The sequence below is a fragment of the Mauremys mutica genome, chromosome 1, assembly GCF_020497125.1.
Source record: "Mauremys mutica isolate MM-2020 ecotype Southern chromosome 1, ASM2049712v1, whole genome shotgun sequence".
Classification (NCBI taxonomy): domain Eukaryota; kingdom Metazoa; phylum Chordata; order Testudines; family Geoemydidae; genus Mauremys; species Mauremys mutica.
This window is the reverse complement of record NC_059072.1, coordinates 23,665,727-23,692,218: the sequence shown is the minus strand read 5'-3', so window position 1 is coordinate 23,692,218 and position 26,492 is coordinate 23,665,727. Positions and strand designations below refer to the sequence as shown.

General features: G+C 43.2%; 1 protein-coding gene across 5 annotated transcripts in view; it reads right to left on the bottom strand.

Moving 5' to 3' along the window:
• MAGI2 (membrane associated guanylate kinase, WW and PDZ domain containing 2) overlaps window positions 1-26,121 on the bottom strand; it is a 1,096,261-nt gene extending 1,070,140 nt beyond the window's left edge. For 4 of the 5 annotated variants that reach the window (XM_045031437.1, XM_045031446.1, XM_045031453.1 and 1 more), the window contains exon 1: window positions 25,521-26,121. In XM_045031437.1, coding sequence (XP_044887372.1) covers window positions 25,521-25,821 — 301 coding nt within the window. In that variant the 5' untranslated portion in view covers window positions 25,822-26,121. The remainder of the gene's footprint in view (window positions 1-25,520) is intronic. The other variant, XM_045031457.1, reaches the window with a different exon arrangement.
• Window positions 26,122-26,492: the final 371 nt, after the last annotated feature.

Sequence of the window (26,492 nt, the reverse complement as noted above, 5' to 3'; positions counted from 1 at the left end):
AAGGTTTTTTTTAACTAAATCTGACAAAAGAGAGTTTGAATTCTGTTTGGAGTGCAAAATAATTACATGTTACTGCCTTGTTCCCAGATAATGTTATTAAAAACACCAGCCTCAGGCAAATGCTTCTCATACACAACTGCTTTTTTTTTCAACTGCTAGCATACAACTACTCAAGTCTGAGCTCAATTCCTGTATCAGTCTTGATGCGACACTGTTCCTTTCAGGGTGCAGGTTTGCTACATTCATTAACATTGGATCATTTAAAAAAAATTAAACTGTTCTTGTAATTCAAATACTGGCTATGAATTTGAACTGGAACAATGCAACTCTGAAGTCCATAATGTTATCTGTTTTGGTGCTTCTGTGGAAAGGTGAATACAAATAAAAATTAGTTATTTCTGTTAGGAACCTGGTTACCCTCTTGTCTCCATGGCTGGATGACAGAAAGCATTTGACAGGGTGAAATAGATGTATTTCTTTGCAGTGATTTAGGAATATGTATCCAGAGATCAATTCAACTCTGGTGTATGGTTTATTCAGAACCTTTTCCTCCCCAAAAGAGAAATGGATAAGGATGCCCTTTCTTCCCCACTACGCTTCACCTTGGACATTGTGTTACATAATAACTCAGAAATATATGGCATAAATATAGAGTGGGCAGAAAACAAAATTGTTTTTCTTGCAGGTAACATTCTGCTATACATCAAAGCCAAATATCTCAGTGCTTTCAGTGCCTTTAACCAGTACAGGAATTCAGCCTAACCTCTATCTGAAAAATAAACACACTGAAGACAGACGCCACAATAAGACAATATCTACCTTCAGCAATCCAGGATCTCGGGTCTTGTAAATTGAGTTAACAAGGTATCTGGTAGCTTGAAAAACAACTGTACAAAGTGGGCTGAAATCTGTTCTCAGACACATCTATAAATCCAGAGCAATTCCATTTATGCCAGTGGATGTATTCTAAATTTACTCTAGCTTAAATGAAAGCAGATTTTTGTCCCAAAGTCTTTATAAGACAAAAACCTAGTTCAGTTTGTTCATCTCTTTTATTTGTTTGAACAGATGACCAATTCTCCTTCTAACCCCAACACACAGAACAGGGTTATTTGAAATGAATGTCCTGCCAAAATTCCTGTTCCTTTTCTGGAATCATCTCAATAGTCCCCCAAAAAATAGTGTTTCAAATTCATCTCAAGGAGAGATAAAGAATAGAATCACATATGAGCTTCCTAATGACAGCAAAGAAAACAAGGGACTGGCACTTCCAAATTTTAAACAGCTCACCTAAAATATCCAATAAATGAAATATCAGATACCACATACTACTTGTATGTGTATAAGGGGGAAAAATAGGTCTTCCAGCTTCATTATGGAAGTCAATATCCTTCATATATAACTGAAAGATCAAAGCAGTAATCTAGACACTCATGTAGTACAAAAACACCTTAATTTGGAAACACAGAAAAGAACAAATTGGTTATGAAAAAGTTCCTGCCCCATCCATGACACCACAGCAAGATGGGAACAAAATTAAATTACTCACCTACATCAGCTCTTTCAGGTTCAGACTTGAAAGTGTTTGAGCAACTCAATGAATAACAAAGATCAAGAGTGAATTCCTGGCACACTGAAGTCAATGGCAAAATTCCTATTGACTTCAATAGGCAGAGGATTTCAACCCTGCTTTTTATAATTATCTTCATCCACGACGTTGCCTGTATACCACAATGCACTGGACAGAAACACACACACAAGTATGAAAATGAAGTGCAAAAACTCAGAAAGGCAGGCAGGTATAACAGAGAAACAGAGAGCCGAAACAGGTAAGTCACACCACAAAGGAAAATAGGAAGCAGAATTTCAAGGTAATGTAGAAGTGGAAGGTGGTCAGACACCTTCCAAAATGCCAGTCGCCCCTCACCCCCTCGCCATCAGGAGAAAGTTCCAATGCAAAGTCAGCACATGTTGTTTCACTATCATCGTAATTACCAACAAAATTAATTCAAGCAGCGCTAACTGCTGCTGTAAGGAAGAGAGTTAAATTTTCTAGGAGTGTCCCAGATCTAAATATCTGGTGACACATATTTTACAACATCTTACAGAAAACCTTCAACATATACTGTACTTTGATAAAAGGACAAGAATAATATATTCTGAGATACACTCCCTCATCTCTACCAAACAGCAAAGAGAGAGAGAGATTCTGAAAATGAACAATAGCAGCAAGAAACTACACAATGGTCCATAAGAGAAAAACTTACAATTACAATGTAGCTAAACTTAGCTTTCAGCCAGACCACATCACGCAATCCATTGTTTACAGCCAAACTCTAAGATACAGCCGCATTTGCTCCAATCCCTCAGACAGAAACAAATACCTACAGGATCTCTATTAGGCATTCTTAAAACTACAATACCCACCTGGTGAAGTGAAGAAACCGATTGACAGAGCCAGACGAGTATCCAGAAGTCACCTACTACAGGACTGGCCCAACAAGGAAAGTAACAGAACTCCACTAGCCGTCACCTACAGCTCTCGACTAAAACCTCTCCAGCGCATCATCAAGCAGGGCCGCGAGAATTTTCAGGGGCCCCCATAAGAGTTTTTGGTGGGTCTTCGGTGGCAGGTCCTTCAGTGCTGCCAAACACACCCGGATCGAGTGAAGGACCTGCTGCTGAAGACCCGGAGCTTCTTCCGCTCCGGGTCTTCGGCGGCAATTCAGCGGCGAGGGCTCCTTCCGCTCCGGGTCTTCGGCAGCAATTCAGTGGCAAGGGCTCCTTCCGCTCCGGGTCTTCAGCGGCAATTCAGCGGCAGGGGCTCCTTCCACTCCAGGTCTTCGGCAGCAGTTCAGTGGTGGGTCCTTCACTCGCTCCGGGACCCGCCGCCGAAGTGCCCTGAAGACCCGGAGCGGAAGGACTCCCAGCACTGAAGACCCAGTCCCCCTGAATCCTCTGGGAAGCCCTGTCATCAAGGATCTAAAACCTATCCTGAAGGACGATCCCTCACTCTCACAGGCCTTGGGACGCAGGCCAGTCCTTGTTTACAGACAGCCCCCCAATCTGAAGCAAATACTCACCAGCAACTACACACCACACAAGTAAAACACTAACTCAGGAACCAATCCCTGTAACAAACCCCGTTGCCAACTCTGTCCTCATATCTATTCAAGGGACACCATCATAGGACCTAACCACCTCAGCCACACCATCAGGGGCTCGTTCACCTGCACATCTACCAATGTGATATGTGCCAGCAATGCCCCTCTGCCATGTACATTGGCAAACCAGACAGTCTCTGCACAAAAGAATAAATGGTCACAAATCAGACATCAAGAATTGTAACATTCAAAAACCAGTAGGAGAGCACTTCAGTCTCCCTGGACACTCAATAACAGACTTAAAAGTGGCAATTCTTCAACTAAAAAACTTCAAAAACAGACTTCAATGAGAAACCGCAGAACTGGAATTAATTTGCAAACTGGACACCATCAAATTAGGCCTCAGTAAAGACTGGGAGTGGCTGGGTCACTACAAAAAGTAATTTTCCTTCTGTTGACACTCACACCTTCTTGTCAACTGTTGGGAATAGGCCACTCCCACCTTGACTGAATTGGCCTCATTAGCACTGACCCCCCACTTGGTAAGGCAACTCCCATCTTTTCATGTGCTGTAATATATATACTGCTTACTGTATTTTTCACTCTATGCAGCTGATGAAGTGGGTTTTAGCCCACGAAAACTTATGCCCAAATAAGTTTGTTAGTCTCTAAGGTGCCAGAAGGTCGCCTCGTTTTTTTTTTAATGTAGCTAAAGAAAAGAAGAGAAATACAAGACATAGAAAAGATCACAGCTTTGATTAGAATATTGTCACAAGACTGATAAGAGCCAATGAGTTACTTATAATACACAAAGACCAAGGAGACAACAATAACCTTGAGCTAAAACCACACTGTGGGCTATCTCTTAGGCCCTGTCTACACTGGCAAGTTTCTGCACAGTGAAGCAGCTTTCTGCGCTGTAACTCCCGAGGTGACACACTGCCAAGCCACTTCGGGCACAGAAACTGCGCAGCTGTAGCACTTTAAAAAAAACACCCCAGTGAGAGGCATACAGCTTTCTGCGCCGAGGCTACAGCGCTGGTGCCAGCGTAGACACCATGGTGATTACGGCGCTGCGATTGGCCTCCGGGAGGTGTCCTGTTCTTGTTTATAGAGCCTGATTCAGTATCACTGAAATTAATGAGAGTTTGGCCATTGACTTCAGTATTGAAGGATCAGACCCATACTCAGTTATTAACAACTACATCTCTCTATGTACTGACATGGCCCTCATCACTGTGGCACCTGAATGTATTGCATTCTTTAATGAATTTACTCTCACAACCCCCTTGTGGAAACTGTTATTTGTATAATGCGTTATATTTTTATTAATGTTGCTGACGGGGAACTGAGTCAGAGAGATTAAGGCCAGATTTTTAATGGTATTTTGGTGCCTAAAGATGCAGAAAGGTGCCTACTGGGATTTGAGATTGGCAGTTTGGCACCCAGGTGCTTCAGAACATCTCACTAGGCACCAATGAGTCAACAGTGTAACACAGTTGCAAAAAAAGCAAACATTATTCTGGGATGTATTATCAGGAGTGTTGGAAGCAAGACACGAGTAGTAATTCTTCCGCTCTACTCCGTGCTGATTAGGCCTCACCTGGAGTACTGTGTCCAGTTCTGGGCACCACATTTCAGGAAAGATGTGGACAAATTGGAGAAAGTCCAGAGGAGAGCAACAAAAATTATCAAAGGTCTAGAAAACATGACCTCTGAGGAAAGATTGAAAAAATTGGGTTTGTTTAGTCTGGAGAAGAGAAGACTGAGGGGGGACATAATAACAGTTTTCAAGTACATTTTCAAGACTGTTACAAGGAGGAGAGAGGTAAATTGTTCTCATTAACCTCTGAGGATAGGACAAGAAGCAATCGGCTTAAATTGCAGCAAGTGAGGTTTAGGTTGGACATTAGGAAAAACATCCTGTCAGAATACTTAAGCACGGGAATAACTTGCTTAATGACGTTGTGGAAATCTCCATCATTGGAGATTTTTAAGAGCAGGCTAGACAAACACCCGTCAGGGATTCGCTATATTAGTGTTCTTAAACTCGGGGTCAGGACCCCTCAGAGGGTCCTGAGGTTATTACATGGGGGGTCACGAGCTGTCAGTCTCCATCCCAAACCTCGCTTTGCATCCAGCATTTATAGTGGTGTTTAATATATAAAAAAGTGTTTTTAATTTATAAGGGGGGTCACACTCTGAGGCTTGCTATGTGAAAGGGGTCATCAGTACAAAAGTTTGAGAACCACTGCTCTAGATAATACTTACTCCTGGCATGAGTGCAGGAGATTGGACTAGATGACCTCTCGAGGTCCCTTCCAGTCCTACGAATCTTTGGGTGCCTAAATATCTTAAAAATCTGGCCCAAGTGACCTGCCCAAGGCCTTTGCAGAAATTAATTGAGTCCAGATCTCCTGGGTCCTAGTCTGGTGCCTCAACCAAAAGTCCATCCTTCCCTTCCTTTCTCAACTATCAGAAATCTACTCAATAACCGACAATCAGTGTTTAAAAACTACTGACAACTATTTGTGGACCTATCAGTGTAAAACAACAACTGTGCCAAACACTTATGTATATAACACTACTGCATCTAGTAGCTGGATATACTGTTAAGAAAAACAATATTCCAATATATACATCTTTGTTCTTACCTTTATATAACCAACCACACCCAAAACATATAGACCTGTGTACTTTACATTAGCATTTACCTATAAATACCCCAGTTAAAAATAAGGTTTTAAAAATAGAAAGTTATAAATGAAAAGAAAAACAGTTGCACACTGGACGCACATTATTTCAAGGGAAAAGATCATAAGCAGTATATTAATTAGTGATTTGAAGGATGACAAGAAATACGGCATTTTAAAGTCCCTTTACAGTCAATGACATAATGGACTGTAACAACTTCTGTTGGGTTAATAATCATCTGTTTTAAAGTATTTAAATATATTTTATTGGATTAAACACCTTTATATTACCAAATCACAAGAAATCCTCTCCTGAGAACTTTAACATTTTCTGTCCTTGTTAATCATGATTTGATATCTTCACTCCTTATGACACCTTATTAACATTAGACTGTAAGCTTGTACAAAAACAGAACAGAAAGATGGTGCCTATTCCAAGGATCTCATAAATTCTCACAGGAGAGATTTATTTCACATTAAAATAAATCAATTAACTTAGGGGGGGAAATGTTAAAACAACATCAAGACACAAATTCTGCCCTTTCTTATATCTGGCACCATTCCATTGAGCTAAACAAGGAATTCAGAGTTGAGCTGAACACTCCATTTTTCCCTCACTGAAGTGACCTTTTCACTGATAATCCACTAATGAGAATACACCAAGACAAATTAAAAACACCTTTTGGAAAGGTACCTTTTTGGATTCTCCACTGTGTGTTGGATGAGCCTGGGCTGTATTTTTCTAATTTGAGGCCCCTATGTGGAACTTAATGGCTTAGGCTAGGATCTTCAAAGGTGCCCAGATCTCTTTGAAATTCACTGAGATTGGGTGCCTAACTCCCTCAGCCTCCTTTGAAAATCCCAGTCTTAAGGTGTTTGATGTATGGAGTTGTTACAAGATCAGGCTTTTGGACTTATGAGGAGAGGCTGAGGGAACTGGGATTGTTTAGTCTGCAGAAGAGAAGAATGCAGGGTGATTTGATAGCTGCTTTCAACTACCTGAAAGGGGGTTCCAAAGAGGATGGATCTAGACTGTTCTCAGTGGTACCAGATGACAGAACAAGGAGTAATGGTCTCAAGTTGCAGTGGTGGAGGTTTAGGTTGGATATTAGGAAAAACTTTTTCACTAGGAGGGTAGTGAAGCACTGGAATGGGTTACCTAGTGAGGTGGTGAAATCTTCTTCCTTAGAGGTTTTAAGGACTGCTTTGACAAAGATCTGGATAGGATGATTTAGTTGGGGTTGGTCCTGCTTTGAGCAGGGGGTTGGACTAGATGACAATCCTGATATTCCATTCTATGATTCTATTACTGTAAGCTGCATGAGGTAGGAACTGTGTCTTTATATCAGTACGGTGCTGAGCACGTCAGCTCATTGTAATACATAATACTAGTCTGAATTACACTAGTGTGAAGCCACTGGAATTCCAGTGGGATCAGGGGAATTACACAGCATTGCTCTGTGTCAGAGGGCAATTACAGCAGCAAATGATTTTAGATAAGATATGAGATAGGCGAAAAGACAGATTTTCAGTCTTCTCTCACAAATTCCTGGCTTCTATCAGTTTAAATCAGAGCTCCAAAGTTACTGTAACTTATCTGCGGGTGTAGCCTTGCCAAAGCCCTTTACTTCTACAGAGTCACAAGAACAGGGAGGTACGTACATTCTCCTGCTAAAGCTTAGTACGTTTATTTCCTTTAAATGGCTAAGCCAGCTGTGCTTGAATATAGTGGAAGAGGCATGACAACAAAACAGCTTGAACAGGCTCGCAGGATGTGTAGTCTGAAAAGAAGTAATGTTAGGCAAAGTATTGATATACAGTGCTAGTCCATTGTGATAGGTTGATAAATACTACATATCCCTTTAGGCAATTCAGTAGAATTATTCATTCCATGTTCCACTCTTAGTTCTACATTCCCCTTTTCTACCTAAATAGGCTCCACTCTCCTTTCTAACTTACATTTGCTAGCCAAGGCAGCTCCTTGTGTTTATAATGAATTATTTAAGGGAATAGCTTAAAGCCTTTCCTTAAAGCTAAGTTCATCCAAATTTTTCTGCAACTTACAAAGACAGTATTAAGTTATAGGCATCGCTTGTGGATGGCTCAAGTAAGTATGAATGTTCAGCTATATTTAATCGTCATAACAAGCTTCAACTTTATGGGGTCTCAATGCTAACACGCTGATGCAAGAAATGCAAACAATTGACAACTACCTGCTACAGAAACATAAAATAATTTGCACTCCATTGAGTGCTTGATAATACTTGTATGAAACTGCACCGAGTAGTTGATACTGGCACAGCAAAACAAAGCAAGACTCAACGGGACACGTGAAATTATGTCTTTCCAACCAGTGAGGCATAAATAGGCATGGATGTGTAATTCGTGGCTGATTTGCTTGATGTGTGTGAAACAGAAATGCCATGTTGTTGCAGGTGCTTTGCAAGCAAATACAAGGCCTAGTCAACTGTTCAAAAAGCCAGACTTATGGTGTTTCAAAGGAACATCAGTCAAAAGAAGATTGCACACCACCACAACTAAAGAATAAAAATACCCAGGTATGGCTACCCCTAGGAATGGAGCACTCATAAGCAACTGCAAAACGCCAACCTGCCACTACACAGCTACTATTAAAAAGGCTGCCCACAGAACCAGGAGTATCCTTCAGAAGGCTTATGGAGCATTTCTGGTGATGACAGGCACTTGCAATTTTGCCTGGGAACGCCACTGGGCTAATGTATGTTAACAAATTACTTTGTATGAGCCTGATCCTGAAAGGTACAGAACACCGGCCAGGTATATTTCTTCAGTGGAAGTTTAGGGTGCATAGCACCTCTCAAGGCCAACCCCTATATTTGGAGCTGGGATTAGCAGCAGAGATGATGAATGAGGCGGTGAAACAGAGTTTATGTGACCAAGAGAAGCCAAGGTGGGAAGTTACTTTTGAAGAAGATTATTAAAAATATGAATGGTCTTCATCAAATTGACTATTCAGTTTTAGAGTAATAGGGATATTTGGTAATTACACAGAGCCCCAAAACCAGGGCCACCCAGAGGGGGGGCAAGAGGGGCAATTTGCCCCAGGCCCCAGGTCCCGCCGGGGCCCCACGAGAGTTTTTCAGGGCCCCTGGAGCGGGGTCCTTCACTCGCTCTGGGGGACCCGGGAAACTCTTGCGGGGCCCGGGCCCCCGGAGCTTCTTCCGCTCTGAGTCTTTGCCGGCGGGGGGTCGGGCGGAAGGACCCCCCGCCGGCGAATTACTGCCGAAGTGGGACCCACCGCCGAAATGCAGCCAGGTCTTCGGCGGTAATTTGGCGGCAGGGGGCCCTTCCGTTCTGGGACCTGCCGCCGAAGTGCCCCGAAGACCCGCGGCGGGGGCCCCCCACCGCTGAATTACCACCGAAGACCCGGCTGCACTTCGGCAGCGGGTCCCGCTTCGGCAGCAGAGGGCCCCTGCCGGGGGTCTTCGGGGCACTTCGGCGGCGGGTCCCGGAACGGAAGGGGCCCCCCGCTGCCAAATTACCGCCGAAGCGGGGGCCTCCCGCCACCGAAGACCCCAGACCCCCGGAATCCTCTGGGCGGCCCTGCCCAAAACCACACTTAGTGCTTTACAAGCAGATAAAAAGAAAGAAAGAGACCCTGCCCCAAAGAGCTTTCAAGCTACATTTTAGACATGATGCAACATGTGAGAGAAAAGAGCTCTTTAAAGCATCTGGGAAGAAAAAGATGAGAGGCAAATTTGGCATGTGTAAAATAATCTATCATCCTCTATAGATTTTTTTAGAAGGTTACTGTAAATTCACCAGACCTACACGTAAGAGGGAAACACGGTAACAGGAAAATAAAAAATAAGAAACAATTCTTGGATTGAAGGCTTGAGTGAATTTTTTTTTAACTTTGTTTTGCAGTTTCTCAGCAAATGCCTTGTGTAAATCATGGTCTGCAAGTCCACACTCCCTGCCCCTGGGCTGAATGCAGGAGACAGCATTCTCTGTAGCTGGGCGCCCACAAAACCTCTTGGACTATGTAACCACAGAGGCTGTTCCTGTGTTTGAGTAGACATCACCTCTTAGCAGTGATCACACAGCATTGATTTAAGGGAAAAAAAAGTAAACATGGGCATAAATTTTTGACTCACAGCTATGCCATGCACATTTGGTGATCCATCATATCCCAGAAGATAAACAGAATGAGATGGGGTCACCTCTTGGTGGGAATGTCTCCAAGCAGCAGGTCAGAGCAGGAAGCAGCTGGTGTTGGTGATTGAGTAGGTGCACTCATCCCTCTGAGTCATTGTGGTAGGGGGCACTGTACTGCTTTCAGAGGAGATACAAAGCTATGATACTACTATCCTCTTCACAGGAGTAGAGAGTGGTAGCTTTGGTGCCCTAGCCATGTTCCATCTCAGGTAACTACTTCCTGCTTAGCTAAATTCCCCTGTAATATTGAGCAAACAAAGTATTATACATTTCCTGTACTAAACTATCATGTAGTAGATCCCTGTGCATTTCTGCCAATGACAGAGCCCCACTGAAGTCAACAAGGCTGTGTGCAGGCACAGTGGTGCACCCAGGCACAATCAACTTCAGGAGCAGGACCTAAGTTTGTTAACTATGTAACATGTTCCAGGTTAAAGGGCACTATGGAAATGTCAAGTTTCCATTATCATTTGCTTGTCAAATGAAGATCTGGTCCACTGTAGTTTGCATCATACATTACATAGAATTGTGCCTGTTTTGTTTAAAACACATAGCAATAGTGCATGTTAACGACTGAGTGCATCTACAACGGGGAGTTCATTGTTCTAGAAGAACAGAGGCTTTGAAAGAAGGAATATGCAAACAATTGACCTGCACTGTGATTGCAGAACCTCCACTGAATGTACACACAAATGTTATGCGATGCTTTCCCCATGAAACAGAAGACACACCCAGCCACTCTGAGGAACAACTATTTCTTAGGCAAATCCATTCATACTCATTTTTGTTGCCCTTCTCTGTACTTCCTCCAATTCTAGATATCTTATTTTTAGATTAAGCCTCTCATTTATGTTACTTGGGACTCCCACACTTAACTATTTACAATATATTTCTACAATGCAATTTATTTTGGGAGAACACATTCTTTAGCACACTTTCATCTGTACAAGTCACTGCACGGTGGCCCTGCTGTGTTACTGATAAAGCTTTTGATTTACAAAAAAAGTAAATTGTACCTGGGATTAGTCACTGAAGGAAAGTGATTAAAATTAAAATTAAAATCTTTTACTTACTTACCCCGGTGACCAATGCACACAAGTCTTTTCTTTAGAGATTCAAGACCCAGTGCAACCTTTGGTATAAGTGAATGTTTACTTCAATGGAGAGGTGCCTACTTTGACCCTCCATCCTTAAAAGACAAAGAAACCGTCTGAAGATGAGAATGAATCCAAAGCAGATTTAATGGAAAATACCGTCAAAAATACAATCTCATTACATTTATATAGGGGAAGCAGTGTGTTCTACTGCATTGGGCACTGGACTGGGAGTCAGGAGACCTGGGTCTATTCTTGGCAGTGTCACTGACTCGGTGTGGTACTTTGGACAAGTCACTTCACCTTGCCATGCCTCTGTATCCCTCCCACCATTTATTTAGACTGTAATAACTTTGGGGCAGGGACTGTTTCTCATTGAGTGTCCGTACAATGCTAGCACAATGGGACCCAATCTCAGCTAGGGTTTGTAGACACCAGCATAATACACTAATAATATAGTGAATGCCCTCAAAGATGGCTTAATTTCTTTTCAAGACTGAAAAAAAAAACAACTAAACAATTGTATTGGAGAAGCACGATTCTAATCCTAACGATAACTCACTTTTAGAGAGCTCCTCTCATCCCAGAGAGTTTAACAGATTTAAGATGCTATACAAACTATACCCTTATCCATGGCCAAAATGCAGTCTTTTGTGGGGAAACACAGCAATTTATTAGCACCTCTTAGAAGCAATATATATCAATTTATATTAGGAAGTGAAGACTAATACCATATGAGTGAGACTCCAGAAAGTATGAGGGCAGGCAAAACATAATTTCTTGGATTGAAATGTATTGGAATTTGGCCAGGACACCAAGGTTAACAAGCTATAAGAAGTATCATGGAATCTTCAGTTACATCGTCTTGTGTATGATTTTTAGAATATGGAAGCTGTTCAGATATCACTATAATGAGCACAATATAGATGTCTAGAGATACAGATGTAAAGACCGCTGTTTTCATAACTCATCTGCAACTTAGCTTCCCCAGTAGCACATTCCTTAGCACCCTAATGGCAATAACCATATATAGGCTTGGAAGGATTCGATTTTTGATTGGTAAATGTTGGTAAATGTCAATTTCTCATAAACACACAAACCAACAAAAATATTTTCCATCAATAATTACCAGGTATCTAAATTTACAAACAGGCAAAGTAAGAAAAATGCTGCTTGAGAACTTATTAGGGTTTGATGTAAGAGTATTTACTTTGATGTTTTTACATGCGATGTTCACAATTTGTGTTTAAATGATTATAAAGCTTTACCATTTTTCATCTCAATGCTCATTAAATTGCTATTGTCTGCCCCCCCATAATTTCCCACAACTATGAAAATTTCAATTGATAAACATTGAAAAATGTTTTAAAATAAACATTAATATTATCTATCAAAATTATAAAAAATATATATGAAATTCTGCCAATCCTACCCATATAAATTCAGAGGGAAGACTGCCATGCTCTACTCACCAACTTCACCAATTTCTGCAGCTATTAGTTGTTTAGAAGTCTTCAAATGACGAAGCTGAACCTACTTGGCCACGAGATCTCACTGAAGAACAGCAAAAGCTGGCACTCTTTGCTCACATACAGGATATACTGTCTTGCTTTGTATTTCCTCAGACTTTTACATTCATGCACATTAATGTTCCTGCCATTAAAAAACAGCTACAATGCATCATAAAGTAAAGGCTGGTCAAAAAATTCCAGTATCTCCAGTAGATATTTAAAGAAAGCATTTCAAAAATCTTTGTGTTCAGTGTCTCTGAATTAACTACAATTATTCAGTATCGGACGGTCACATGAATAACACAAAAATCCAATGTAATCACAAATCTAGCAAACCTTATTGAAAACTAATAAAAGAAAAATAATATCTTGATTTTCCTTTATTTTCCCAACACAGCTTCCAGGGCTGCTTTGCATTTTTCCCCTGAAATCTTTACACTATTTTTACTGGAAGATGACCAAAACAGAGTGAGTATTGAAACAGCTCTTTATACTGGCTTATCAGAAATTCCTACAGTTCTTTTAAAAGTTGACAAGGGGGGGAAATGGCTTTTCACAAGTAAATGAAGCAGATAAATTACAGAGGAAAAACTGAACTGTTCAGGAAATGTGCAAACAATATATGTTACAGAGAAGGGTCCTTCCAACAGGCTGCACTTATGTAACCCACGCACCTTCTGGGTTCTGTCCCATCTAGTGGCATCGATACCACTTAAAGAGAGAGAGATAAAATGAGTTTGCTCTACAGCCTTAACTAACAGGCAGTTGGCTTTTAGATCATGCGATAGCGGTTCATGCACTAAGATCCAGAGACCCCAGGTTTGATCCTACCCGCCAACAACCGGGGTCTGTCAGTGTTACACTTACACTAGCAATATTCATAACTGTAATTCACTGCAGGGGGAGCTCAACCACGGGTAGCAATGGTGGAAGCTCAGTGTAGCCAGGACTTAGGCATTTTTTCCTTAGTTTCTAACCATACTGCTCAAATTCTGTCTACACTACAGCTTCCTCCAGTATATCTGCACCGGTAATAAGTATCGGTTTTAAAGCTTGTTAGTATAGACCAGGCTAATGTGGTATAGAATGTTCCCAGTTAAAAATGTTGCATTAAAAAATAAGGTTGTGGCTTAATCCTGTATTATTATTATTATTTGTGTTGCCTTAGCAGCTAGAGACCCCAAATAAGAGTTATTATACTAACTGCTGTAATACAAAAGTAGTCCATGCCCCAAAGAGCTTTTAATTTTAGTGCATGATCAGAGACAACAGGTGGATACAACAAACATGGGTGGAGGGAGGAAGGACAAAGTAACAGTGAAACAATCATGGTTAACATAACAGAATGCTTAATAGTCATAGCACACCAATTATCTAGCCATTGACCACTGTAGTGTAGTTGTCAAGGCAGAGGTGAGTTTTAAGGCGGGATCCGAAGAAGGATAATGTTGTAGCTTTGCAGGGAATTACCTGGATTATTACACTCAGCCTAACCAAAATCCCCTAACAATTTAAGTGGAAAATGTGTTCTCCACTTCCTGTCCTATTCTGTTGTGTAGTACTTCTGTAAGCTGTTAAACAGCTGCTGTGGATTTCAGTCCAGAAAGAGTGCACTTATCTGATGTGCCGGTATAGATTTTATTTTAATTTGTTAAAGTTTGTAACATACTTCCGCTGAGACAAAATATACTGCTAGATATTCTTATAAAAAATACAATGACACAGGATAAACTACAAAGGGCCTGATTCTCTTTCTCACTAAGGCATCATTCTGGCAGTGTAAAGGGGCCTTAAAGTGGGCGTGATTTACATTTGCAATGACCAAGGCCTGGTCTACACTAGAAAATTAGGTCAGCTTTACTATGTCTCTCAGGGGAGTGAAAAATCCACACCCCTGAGCAGCATAGTTAAGCCAACCTAACCCCCAGTGTAGACTGCTAGGTCGATAAAAGAATTCTTCCATTGACTGAGCTACCACATCTCGGGGAGGTGGATTACGCTGATTGGAGAACCCCTCCCATCCGGAAGAGTAGTGTCTACACTGAAGCCAAGCAGCGGCGCAGCTGCAGAGATGCAGATGTAGCATTTCAAGCGTAGACAAGCCCTTAGCGTGAATAAGAAGCAGGCCCTAGTATCTATCAGGGCCGTAACCAGGACGGGGTGAACAGGACAGCTGCCCAGGGCTCATAACTACATGGGGTGAAAAAAATGGGCACATTGGAGGTCAGTGGGACCAGCCCTCTGCAGAGATTACAGGGGAGCATCCAAGGGCACTGCCTCCCCCCGAACTGTATACTAGCCCCGGCGCTCCAGAGCCTGCAAGAGTTCAATGAATAACTTATTCAGCAAACGGAGACAGAGTTTTCTCTTTGTGGGATAGAGACAGGCAGATCATAATTTCCTCCCATTTATTCAACAGGTATCTTGTCCTCATGTTTGCATTCTGGGTTGCCCAAAATTCAAAAATCAAGATGTGTTATTCAATAAGGAATGGTCAGATAAATCATACCACATTGTCTCTATTCTGTGATTGGATGAACATGCGACCACTTCACATACACACACATGTGTGTCTAACTTCGATATTCTCTATCCACAAACATTTTTAGTAAGCCCTATCCCTCCCCAAAACAGAAGTCAAACTCCGCCTATGGGATCAGGCCCGTGCGGTGGAGTTCAGGGAGGAAGTGCCACCTCCACCCCTGACTCAACTCAGCAGGCCACCCAGCCTGTCTGGGTTGGGGGGAGGCGCAACCAAAAAATTGGGGGAGCACGTGACCCCACATACTCCCCCCCCACATGCATCGCCTCTGGTGGGTGGGGCAAATATACCTGCTTGCCCCGGGCGCCAAAGTGCGTAGTTATGGCTCTGGTATCTATAATAGCATACCTTATCCTCAGCTGGCATATATGGTCATAGTTCCATTGAATTCAACAGACCCATGCCAACCAACACCAGCTAATGAACTAGCTCAGTGAGTGTATCTATAACAAGTTTCAGAAAAAAAACTTTCATATACTTTAATACCACAGTGCTAAGCTAAGTACAGCGCACCTCTTCAGCTGTCAACCTGACCGTAAAAAGGGAGCTCACCTTCTATATTGTAGAAACGACATGTGATGAAAAGGGTTTTTCCTTTGGTCCCATGTCTGCTTTTGTAGACAGAAGCTAGATGTGCTTTATGAAATTTGGCCCAGGAGTGGATATGTCTTATTTAATACAAGGAAATATGCAGATTAATTCATTTAAGAAATCCATTTTCTAACTGATTGACAGAAATACAAAGAAAATGTTTCCTAAATCTTCCCCACATTTCCCAAAGCTGCAGGGATTTTCTTTTTGTAGAAAATGCAGAAAAGCATATAATTTAGTGAATAAATATTCTGCGGTTTAGTTCAATCAATGCAATTAGGTGCTCAGATATAAATGAGTGTGATATAAATACCTGGATAGATTAAAGGCAATTGGCACCGTTTTTCTATATATTAGATACATTGGGCCTGAATTTCCACTCTGTAACAACAGTTTTATACCAATTTGACTCTATTGACTTTAACAAAATTACACAGGCTTTTGCTGGTATAACAGAGTGGATAATCTGGCCCATTATACGCCAATTGTAATTTTTCCAGTTGTCCTATTAATCTACTATGGTTGCTAGTGACAACTGCAAAATCAACTTGTAGTTTTTCTCTTTTGTCCTCAAGCTGCTCTAGTTCTCTATTTCTGAGCTTTATTTAAAAAAAAAAAGAAAAAGAAAAAGGGACTAGCTAGGACTGTATGCTGAGCCAAAGAGATATCAATTTAAAAATTCTTCCCTGGATCACTGACTGTCAGTCAGTTGGGGGAAAACCCTATCTCTGCATTATGACCTCAGTGCATATTTCCTCTGTCCATTTTTTACAGGACAGAGTCTGTGATATTGGACAAATTACCTTGACCCCATAAGAACAAAATTCTCATTAGGCAGCTGGAACTGATCGGGAGGGAGTAATAATCTTCAGGGGTGGTGAATGCGACCAGCACAATTTAAATCCCACTGAATCCCTAATTTTGAGGATTTAAGAGAGACCTAACAAGTGCATAGTCCTCGTGCTGGCCCTCTGCACAGAGATGGAATCTCCCCTGGTCTTAGAGCCCCAGAGCCTGCTTGGATCTGAGCATTCCTGAGATATGTGCCTGTACCAACGCAGATGCGCCACTGTAGTGCTCCATGATGATGGAAGACAGCTCTCCCATTGGCTTAGTTAATCCACCTCCCAAATAGGCAGTAGCTATGTCAGTGGGGGAAGCTCTCCCACCAACCTAGCACTGTCTACACAGGGGATAAGGTCAGTATAAATATGTCAGTATAACTGTCAGTTCCCAATTATGCCACAGACTTCCTGTGTGACCTTGGGCAAGTCACTTAAGGCCAGAATTTTAAATATATTTAGGCACCTTAAGATGTAGATTGATGCCTAGTGGTATTTTCAAAATTGCCCAGGTCCCTAACTGCCACTGAAATCAATGAAAATCCCACAATGCACGGATCTGCATCTTGAGGCACCTAAATACCTTTAAAATCAGGAGGGGTAGGGATAGCTCAGTGGTTTGAGCATTGGCCTGCTAAATCCAGGGTTGTGAGTTCAATCCTTGAGGGGCCACTTAGGGATCTGTGGCAAAAATTGGTCCTGCTAGTGAAGGCAGGGGGCTGGACTCAATGACCTTTCAAGGTTCCTTCCAGCTCTAGGAGATTGGTATATCTCCAATTATTACTTTTGTATTACTTTTAATCTGGCCTTTAGCCTCTCTGTGCCTCAGTCCCCAATTGTAAAATGGGGATAACAGCACTTCCACCCCCACAGAGATGTTTTGAGCATAACAAAGACTCTGAGATGTTCAGATACTACTGTCATGAGCATCACATAACTACCTGAGATAGACAGAACACATCAAAACCTTTCTAGAGACTCTCCTGGATTGGAGCCCATAAACAAAGCTACGTTTTGAGAAGGCTTTCCAGCAGCAATATAAAATTTCTACTCTCTGGACACACAGTCAACATCTCCCAAACATTGCTCTCGGTCTCTTGCAAATAGACTCTACAATCAAGTGTCCCACACTATTCTTAAAGAGATGGCTTCCATTAATGAAAAGGATGCACCAATTATTAATACAACAACCAAATTCACTTCTAAACACAATGCTGTGAAAGACAAAAAAATTTAAACAATAATAATTTAGTTGGAGTTTTCAAACTAAGCTGAAGGTCCTACAGGCACACATATATGTGAGAAAGGATCTCCATATAGAGTCTGATTCTCTTCTCAGGCCTGGTCTACACTACGGGGGTGGGGGGTCGAACTAAGGTACGCGACTTCAGCTACGCTATTCGCGTAGCTGAAGTCGAACTACCTTAGCTCGAATTTCCTACCTGTCCATACGCCGCGGGATCGAAGTCCGCGGCTCCCCCGTCGACTCCGCCACCGCCGTTCGCGATGGTGGAGTTCTGGAGTCGACGGGAGCGCGTCTAATCTATATGCGATAGTTCGAACTCCGAGAAGTCGAACTCTCCGCGTCGACCCGGCGGGTATGTATGGACCTACCCTCACTTACACTAGTTTTACACCAATATAACTCAAATAAAATCTATCACATTACTCCTCTCCCCCTGGTTTACAGAAGTGAGAGTTCCATATAGCTAAACAAGATTTTTTGCCAGGTCTGCAGTGTTATCCTGAGTGAAGTATCTAGGGAAACAAAGATTAAGTTCTGCAATTATTCTCCAGTAGCAGCTTGTGGAGAGAAGTGGGATGAGCGTGAGAGTCCTCCCCTCCCCCCCCCCCACCCCACCCCGAACAGTAAGTACAGAGAGGAGAAACAGTCAATCCCCAGATCAATGCTCTGAGGTCACCTTCAATAACGACAGAGTTCCCTCCTTACTAAAGTGACACCCACCCCTCATTTTTCATCAGTTCATACCAATATGATAAAGGAAAGAACAAGAACCTCATTTGTCTGCTTCTCCCACAACCACCTGTATGATTTCTTCCACACCACCCCCTATATCCCTTCTGGACCACAAAGCCACTACCCTCTCCTCTTTTAAGTCCCTCCTAAAACTGTACTTTTTCCAGGATGCATACAAGAAACTAGCTAAGTAAGATACTTTTTCATCTCAAGGAGCTCCACATCTCTACAGCATGGAAGTTAGAGGCTCAAGGACCCTGAAATTGAAGCTGGAATTGGTGCCTCTTTTGACAGCTACTGAAATAATAGAGGTAGAAGTTCTAGGGTATCTGAAATAATTCAGGCCCAGTTCTGCTCTCACACCAGAATAATTTAATTTGACATCAATAGCATTAGCAATTACCTGAACTTAACTGAGTGGAATACAGCAAAACAACAAAAAAATAGCAGTTCCAGTCTCAGCTGTTTCATTTTTCTGTGGAATTATCCACTATCATGAAAGTCATAGCCCCTTTGTTCATGGAACTCCTAAAGACCACTGAGTAGCAGAGACACAGGATTGCACTCATCAGATCTATCTCCAATACATGCAATTATGCCGCTCGCAGGGCTGGAAGTATTTTGTCGGCAAAATACCGATAGAGAGCATCTGAGGAGGAAATGGCTGTCAAAATATCCCCCCTTCTGAATCAGAAGTCAGACGCCTAAACTTCTATGGACTTTGAACTGAATTTAACAAGTGCAAGAATGAGAGGACTACTCTTGGATTTCATTCCTGGAATTTGCCTAACTCAAAAACATTATATTTTTAAGAGCAGACCAGACTAATAGGTATAACTATCACATTCCAAAGTGTTATGGATCTTTATTCTAAAGTAGAAAAAACAGTATCTTAATGTACTATATTTTTCAAAGGATAGATATGCATTATTCTACTCAAGTAGTACATGCTATTCAAACACCACACAAAAATTTTTATTACTAATGTATCTTTATTACACCTGTGGTTTTTATTACTAATGTAATCTTTATTACACCTGTGATTTTCCAGTAAAAAAAAATTTAATTAGCTGGCCCAATAAAAATGATCTTTATGTGTGGAAGGAAATCTTATTTCAGTTTTTACATTTAAAAAGGCAAGATATATAGAAACACAGGGAGAAATAACATGAAGCAAGGTCAATATGTATTTACACAGTATTTTCATGAACTTAGAAACATTTTTATTCAAGCATTTAAGTAACGAAAGAAGTTCCAGTAAAAATCCCTATATTATATTCATCAAGAAGAAGAATGGGCAGGGAGAAACTTATATCAGGAAAATATTAACTCCTTTTAAACTAACTTTTAACATGCATCAAAAGTGTAAAATGTCCGTTTAAAAAAAATGTGAAAAAGATTTTCAAAGCAGAAGTTTGAAATACAACAAAGTTTGTACATCCTGAACAGTTTTAACAAACATTTAAAAAAAACCCATCACCCTATAACACTCTAAGCTATTCTTAGTAAGTAAGGCCCCAATTCAGCAAACCATTTAAGAATGTACCTAAGTCCATCTCTCTTCAGCAAAGCATTTAAACACATGCTTAACTTTAAGCAGACAATTGTCTCCTTCCTCAATGTAGTCTCACTGACTACAATTGGATTTAAGCCTATGCTTAAAGTTAAGCATGCACTTAAGTGCTTCACTGAACTGAGGAGCTAAAGCAGTTGCAGATTAAAGTTTAGATATCAATTTGATAGTTTAAAAGCAAAACAAAAGACAGATAAAAATAAGAATCCAAATTCTTATTGAGTTATTGAGTTAATCACTTTGTTTACTAGTCACTTAACCAGTTATTACAAAGTACTGGAAATGTTCTGCTGGTCACATCAGTTGATTGCCTTAATATTCCAGTGCTGCTTTACCCCGATCAGAAATGTGGTCAGAGGCAACAATTATAAGGCAAAATCTGCTCTGTCCTCCCTAAATTCAGAAATTCCTGGTTTCAGATCATCCAATGTGGTTCTGCTATGTGGAGGGTTGGGAAACTAGGATTCCCAGCCGATGACAGAGTTGTGTGAGGATTTCCTGCAGCCCAGCACACAGCAGCTTTCTGACTAAAGTCAAAAATATAATAGAATGGTGAGTAGGCGCAGGAACTACGGGCGCAGGGGTGTGCTGCAGCACCACCGGTCCACACCTGAGGCTCTGCTCCTGGCCCTGCACATCTGCACAGCAGAGCCCCCGGCCCTGCACCCAGGGCTCTGCTCCAGGCCTGGCTGCTCTGTTCCTGGCCTTGCGCCCAGGGTCCTGACTGCCAGCCCCATGCTCACCCCCAGTTGTGGCCCCACCCTTGGTTCCCTTACCTCTGTCCATGTCCCCCTCACTCCCGGAGCCACGGCCCCGCTCCCAGCCCCAGCTTGGGGGTAGAGGGGTGCGGACAGGAGGAAGTGGGGGCATGAGGTAAAAAGTTTGGGGACCACTGCTTCACAGTGTCGTTAGCTGGCTTTCAACATCCCCATTATAAAAAGTGTTCCAGCGCCATTGGGGTGGTGGCACCTTATGTAGGAAGGGAAGAGACCTGTCCATCCCATTGTTGTGGCCTAGTGCAGGCACAAGGTTTATTGTGGAACTGGAGGCTGTAGTAATGGGGGACACCATTCATTCTCTCTTATGGATTTCCTCAGTGCAGAACCTGGCTACTCATCCTACTGAGGGTTGGGGGGGTAAGGTCTCTTCATAATATTTTTTTATTGTTAATAAAGGAACTTTAAAAAATATTAAACACATATTTTTAAAAAGAAAAATAGAGAGCATCAATGTGCTTAAGAATAATACAGGAGCTTATCCAAAATATTTCACATGTAAAAGCTGCCAAGTTTGAAATTAATGGCAGTATTGCCTCCTCATCTGTGGACTCACTAGAATTCTTTTAGGCATCAAAATGACTCTGGAATAGAAGTTCATAGTGCATTACAATTACAATTTGATCTGATTAACAATTCCATAGCTTTTCAACATTCCTACACTGATATAATAATGTCTCAAAAATCTATCAGGGTAGGTCTACACTTACCTGCCGGGTCGACGGGCGGCGTTCGACTTCTCGGAGTTCGAACTATCGCGTCTAATCTAGACGCGATAGTTCGAACTCCGGACGCGCTCCCGTCGACTTTGGAACTCCACCGGAGCGAGTGGCGGTGGCGGAGTCGACGGGGGAGCCGCGGACTTCGTTCCCGCGGTGTCTGGACAGGTGAGTAGCCCGAACTAAGGTACTTCGACTTCAGCTATGCTATTCGCGTAGCTGAAGTCGCGTACCTTAGTTCAACCCCCACCCTTAGTGTAGACCAGGCCTCAGACACTAGAGGTGAAATCATATCTCTACTCATGCCAATGGGAGTTTTGTTATTGACTTTAATTGAGCCAGGATTTCACCCCATATGTTTTTAACAGAATCATCATGGTTCTACCAACAAGGTCATAATGGAGAAGTTGTACAATAAAAAGTAAATAGTCTCCAGCAAATACTTTATGGATTATTATTAATGGGACATAAACCATAATGGTTGCTATCACACTGAAATACGTATGTGTTTATTTTCACTGTACAAAGCTGTGCAGTAATTCTGTCCATTAAACTCCTTATGGATTGTGGACCACACCTCCATGCTCAACATAAGGTCATGTCCCATGACTGCTAACTATTTTTCCATGAGGTTTGCCCCACCCGATGATATGTAGCAACACTGCATTAAGAGGATCTGCTTTTCTATGGGAAAGACTTGGGGGCTAATGCTTTGAACTTTAAAAAAATATTTAGTCTCCTAATGGGATAAAAGCTTGAAATATTTTATCATTTCAAAACTGCTTGTGTTTAAGTAATCAAGCACAAAATAAATAATCACAACTCAGTAAAGCAGTTGTGCCCTTCTGAAATTCCAAAACAGTTAAACTAATGCCTGTAAAACTGAATTAGTCATACATAAATTTCCTCCAACAGTGAATTTTGATTGCTGAGTTATAAAAACTTTCAAACAAACAAGACCCATTAATATCACATTATAAATAGCAATGTTCTACCTGCACATTTCTCACTGTGATTTCACTCTAAGACAGCACTTACTCTGAAAGAGAAGCCAGAGTCACATGGTCCATTCAAGGTCATGCTATTTTAATTAAATGTGTGCACTGAAAAAATTACAGAGCTATCATTGATAAATTATGCAGAAATTATTATAATAGTCTCACTAACCTTGTTCTAGCACACTAAAGGTGTTTTATAATTAAAAAGAGAATAAAGTTACAAAAATATATAAATAATTTTATTGCCCATCTTTCTTACTCACACTATTGAAAAACACTCTTGGGAAAAGTAATTTTGGGGGAGAAAATTTAATATATAATGTCTGTGTTCTTCAACCAAAGAGTGCTGATACTAGATATTAGATACACTGTGCAAGGATCCAGTTGGCAAAATAGAAACAAAAATGGCCTTTTTAATAAAGAAGCTGTGTCCTGTAAGCCACTCCCTTTGCAGGAGTCCCCAGGTAAAGGGTATAGACTAGCATAAAACTGAGAATTACCTTGGAGAGGTAATTCCAGCTGTCAAGTTCATTTCTGTCTAAGGACCTGAGCAGATGGTTAGAACTTCAAAGCATATAGCTAGGTTGTCTGGCCAGTGTGCTGAGGAGCCTGTCCTAAACTGTAGTATATGACTGGACTGCAGTGAAAGTCCTAATAAATGTAATGTATATGGAACCTCAAGCCTTCTGCATCTCATTCAAGGAACGGCAAGTAATAGACTGGAGTCCTGACTCATGTCACTGACCTGTGTACTGAGGGATATCTTTATAAATGGCACACACTGTAATGAATCACTAACCACTTCTACTTTAAAAAAAAAGTTTGAAAAATAGTGAGGAAGTGGAACACGGACACTGTTTCATGTACTATAATGATGGATTAACTGAAAACAACCAAAAACTAAAATTAATTGAGAAAACTACTTTAAGTTTTTCTGTAAAGGAAAAAGAGGTATTAACTGAAATCAGATGAAGATATCTTTACTTATCCCTCTGCCTTTTGGACATTTAAACTCAATGGGAAGTGCTTCTCCCTTTCTGAAATCACAACAAATAGTCAAGGCAAGACTAATTCACATTACATTTATTTAAAAGCTAAAACACCATAGCAGGTTTCCTAGCACTCAGAGCCCAAAGCTGACCCAGTATAACAAGGTAGAATTGATTCAACTCTTTCCCCTTTCTCATCTTATTGCATCAACTATTACGTCCCCTTGCCTTTTCTGTCCTTCAAGATACGACTTACAATACTCTGCTGTACTCTGCATTTACCCCTGTACCAGCTTCATGTACCAATGTACAAATCCCAGGTTATGTCAGTTGTTTGGAGATTTGACTTTACTGTAAGCAACTGAATACACAGTAGTATATTTGTACAGCCTGACTCAAAGTCAAAGGGAGTCTTTCCACTGATTTCAGGGAACTTTGGATCAGGCTAATAATGTTTTTCAAGCATTTGAAAATCTTATAGAAGTCACTGTGAAAAATAGGCCACTCATTAAAATGATGAAATTCAACTGCAAAATTATATGAAGTGTCTGGGGCAACTGATGGAGCTGTCCATTATGCCTCCCAATCTGTACCAAGGTTGCTCTTTTTGCACACAGAATACTGGCATTGAACTTATTTTCACTGCAGTATTAACGTGGATTCCTATGGTTGATCCTGAAATGCCTTAGTTTAAACACATACACACACACCCCATCATCATCATCATCATCATGGCACCACTTATGAACTTGGTTCTCACTGGAGCTTACAGCTGCTGTGCTCCACAAACCCTTCTCTGAGTCGCAGAAACCTTTGTTCCAAACCTTCTGTTAACCATTCCCGACAAGCCAGTTTAGTTGAAAGGAAAAAAAAGGGTTACACAGAAAATCCAACATCTTTAATCCTATTCACTTTCCTGGAATATTGATAAGTCACCACTCCAGCACTTTTCTATACAAAAGGAGAAGCAGAGGACCGGTTAAAGTTTATGGTTCTGTCCTCGAACGTCTCTCCTGTCCCTGCAGCGAGCAAGCACCCTTTCCCCTCCGGTGTTAGGATATGAAATCCCCATTCCCCAGGCTCAGGAGATCGTTTTCATCAGGGATAAAGTGAATGACTTTTCCTATAACGAGACTTGAGAGAAGCTAAACGAAAACCTCCCTGCCGTGCCAGGGACCTGACAAGTCACTGCCTCCAGGGGAACACGCCCCGTGACAAGCAGAGCTAGGAGTACCCAGCTCCCACACCCAGCCTCCAGGCCACTTTTTCTATATATTAAAGAACCACGCGAGGAACGACCAAAAGCCACGAGAGAGAGCGAGCCCCGTGGCTCCCGTCTGGCTGCGCAGCACGGGCTGGTGCCCCGCATGCCCACAGTGGGTTAGTCGCTGCTGATGCTCCCAGCCGCGATCGTTCCTCCCTCAGCGCCTGTCACAATGTTTGGCTCCTCTCCTCCCTCTCAGTGGTGCGGCTCCGTGTGTGTGTGAGGCGCTGCTGGCCCCACACGGTACCCTGAGCTCCCCACCGCCGGCCCAGGCTCTGTCTGCAGCACCCCAGCGGGTGCCTGTGCGCCCCGGCCCGGGGCCTCGCAAACTTTCGCCGCCTCCTGCCCCCCAGCAAACGCGACAGGCTGTCACTGACGCACATTTAATTCCTCCGTGCACACGCGGCGGGGCTGCCCCTCGCATCCTCCCCGGGGGCAGGTGCTGGCCCCTGCCCGGGGGCGGGGGGAGAAGTCAAACCCCCAGTACAAAGTTCCCCGGGGCTGCAGGCTGTTTTCCGTCGCCCCATTGCACCCCATCCCCTAGGCACTCCCGTGCCGCCCCCCTTCCCGGGCGCGCTCCCCTCTGCACCCCGTGCCCTCCTGCCCCGCTCCGCAGCGCAGCGGCCGGGAGCCCGCAGCCGGCCCTTACCTTGCTTGACACACTTGAGCCGGATGGGGTCCTTGCAGTGTTTGATCACGGCCAGCACATCCCTGATGGTGAGCCCGGCCACGGGGGTCTCGTTCACCTCCAGCAGCAGCTCCTCCGGCACCAACTTGCTGCCGCTCTCATAGGCCACCTTGCCGGGCTTCACCTCCCCCAGGTACGGGAACTGCCCGTTCTCGGCGCCCCCTTTCAGCTCAAAGCCCAGCTGCCCCTCCTGGTTCCTGCCTAGGACAATCTCGTGGACCCTGCTCGTCCAGTGGCTTTTCTTCTTCAAGCCCTTGGACATTGCAGTGGGGATGGGCTGGCGGAGTCTCCCTGGCGTGCTGGGTGCTGGGCTTGAGCCGGGCTCCGTTTTGGGGCGGGGGCTGGTGGGTCAGGGGGGCTGGGTCCGGGGCTGCCGCGGCTCCCGGCCGGCTGATTGGCGCCGCAGGGGCCGTGGCCGCCGGGTGGCGAGGAGGCTGGAGAGGTGGGGAGTGGGGGGTGCCTCTGCCCCTGACTGTCAGTCTGTCTGTCTGGGTGTTTTTAGCTGTTCTCCATGGCAGCTGCGGCAGCCGGGACCCTGTGAGTGTGAGTGTGTGTGAGTGTGTGTGTGCACTAGTTGTACAGTAACTGGCGGCGGGGAAGGAGGGAGGGGTGTGGGGAGGAGGCAGGGAGGGAGGGATGGAGCCGGCCCGCGGAGCAGGAGCCGGAGGAGGGGCAGGGCTGTGTGTGCTGGAGGAGGGGCGGGGGGGGGGGGGTGTCTGATCACGCTCGCCTCCAGCCTGACCCGGTAGTGAAGACCCAGAGAGAGGCTGGCTGGCACGGCGGGGAGAAGGCGGAGAGCAGCGGGCTGGGTGGGGAGGAAAGGGAGGCCCAGGGAGCTGCAGCCTCCCCACCCGGCCTGGGGCCCGGCCGAGCCCGGGGGCAGCAACCCCTGGAGCAGGCGGCCGGGGGAGCCGGCGGGTGACAGCGGGGCCC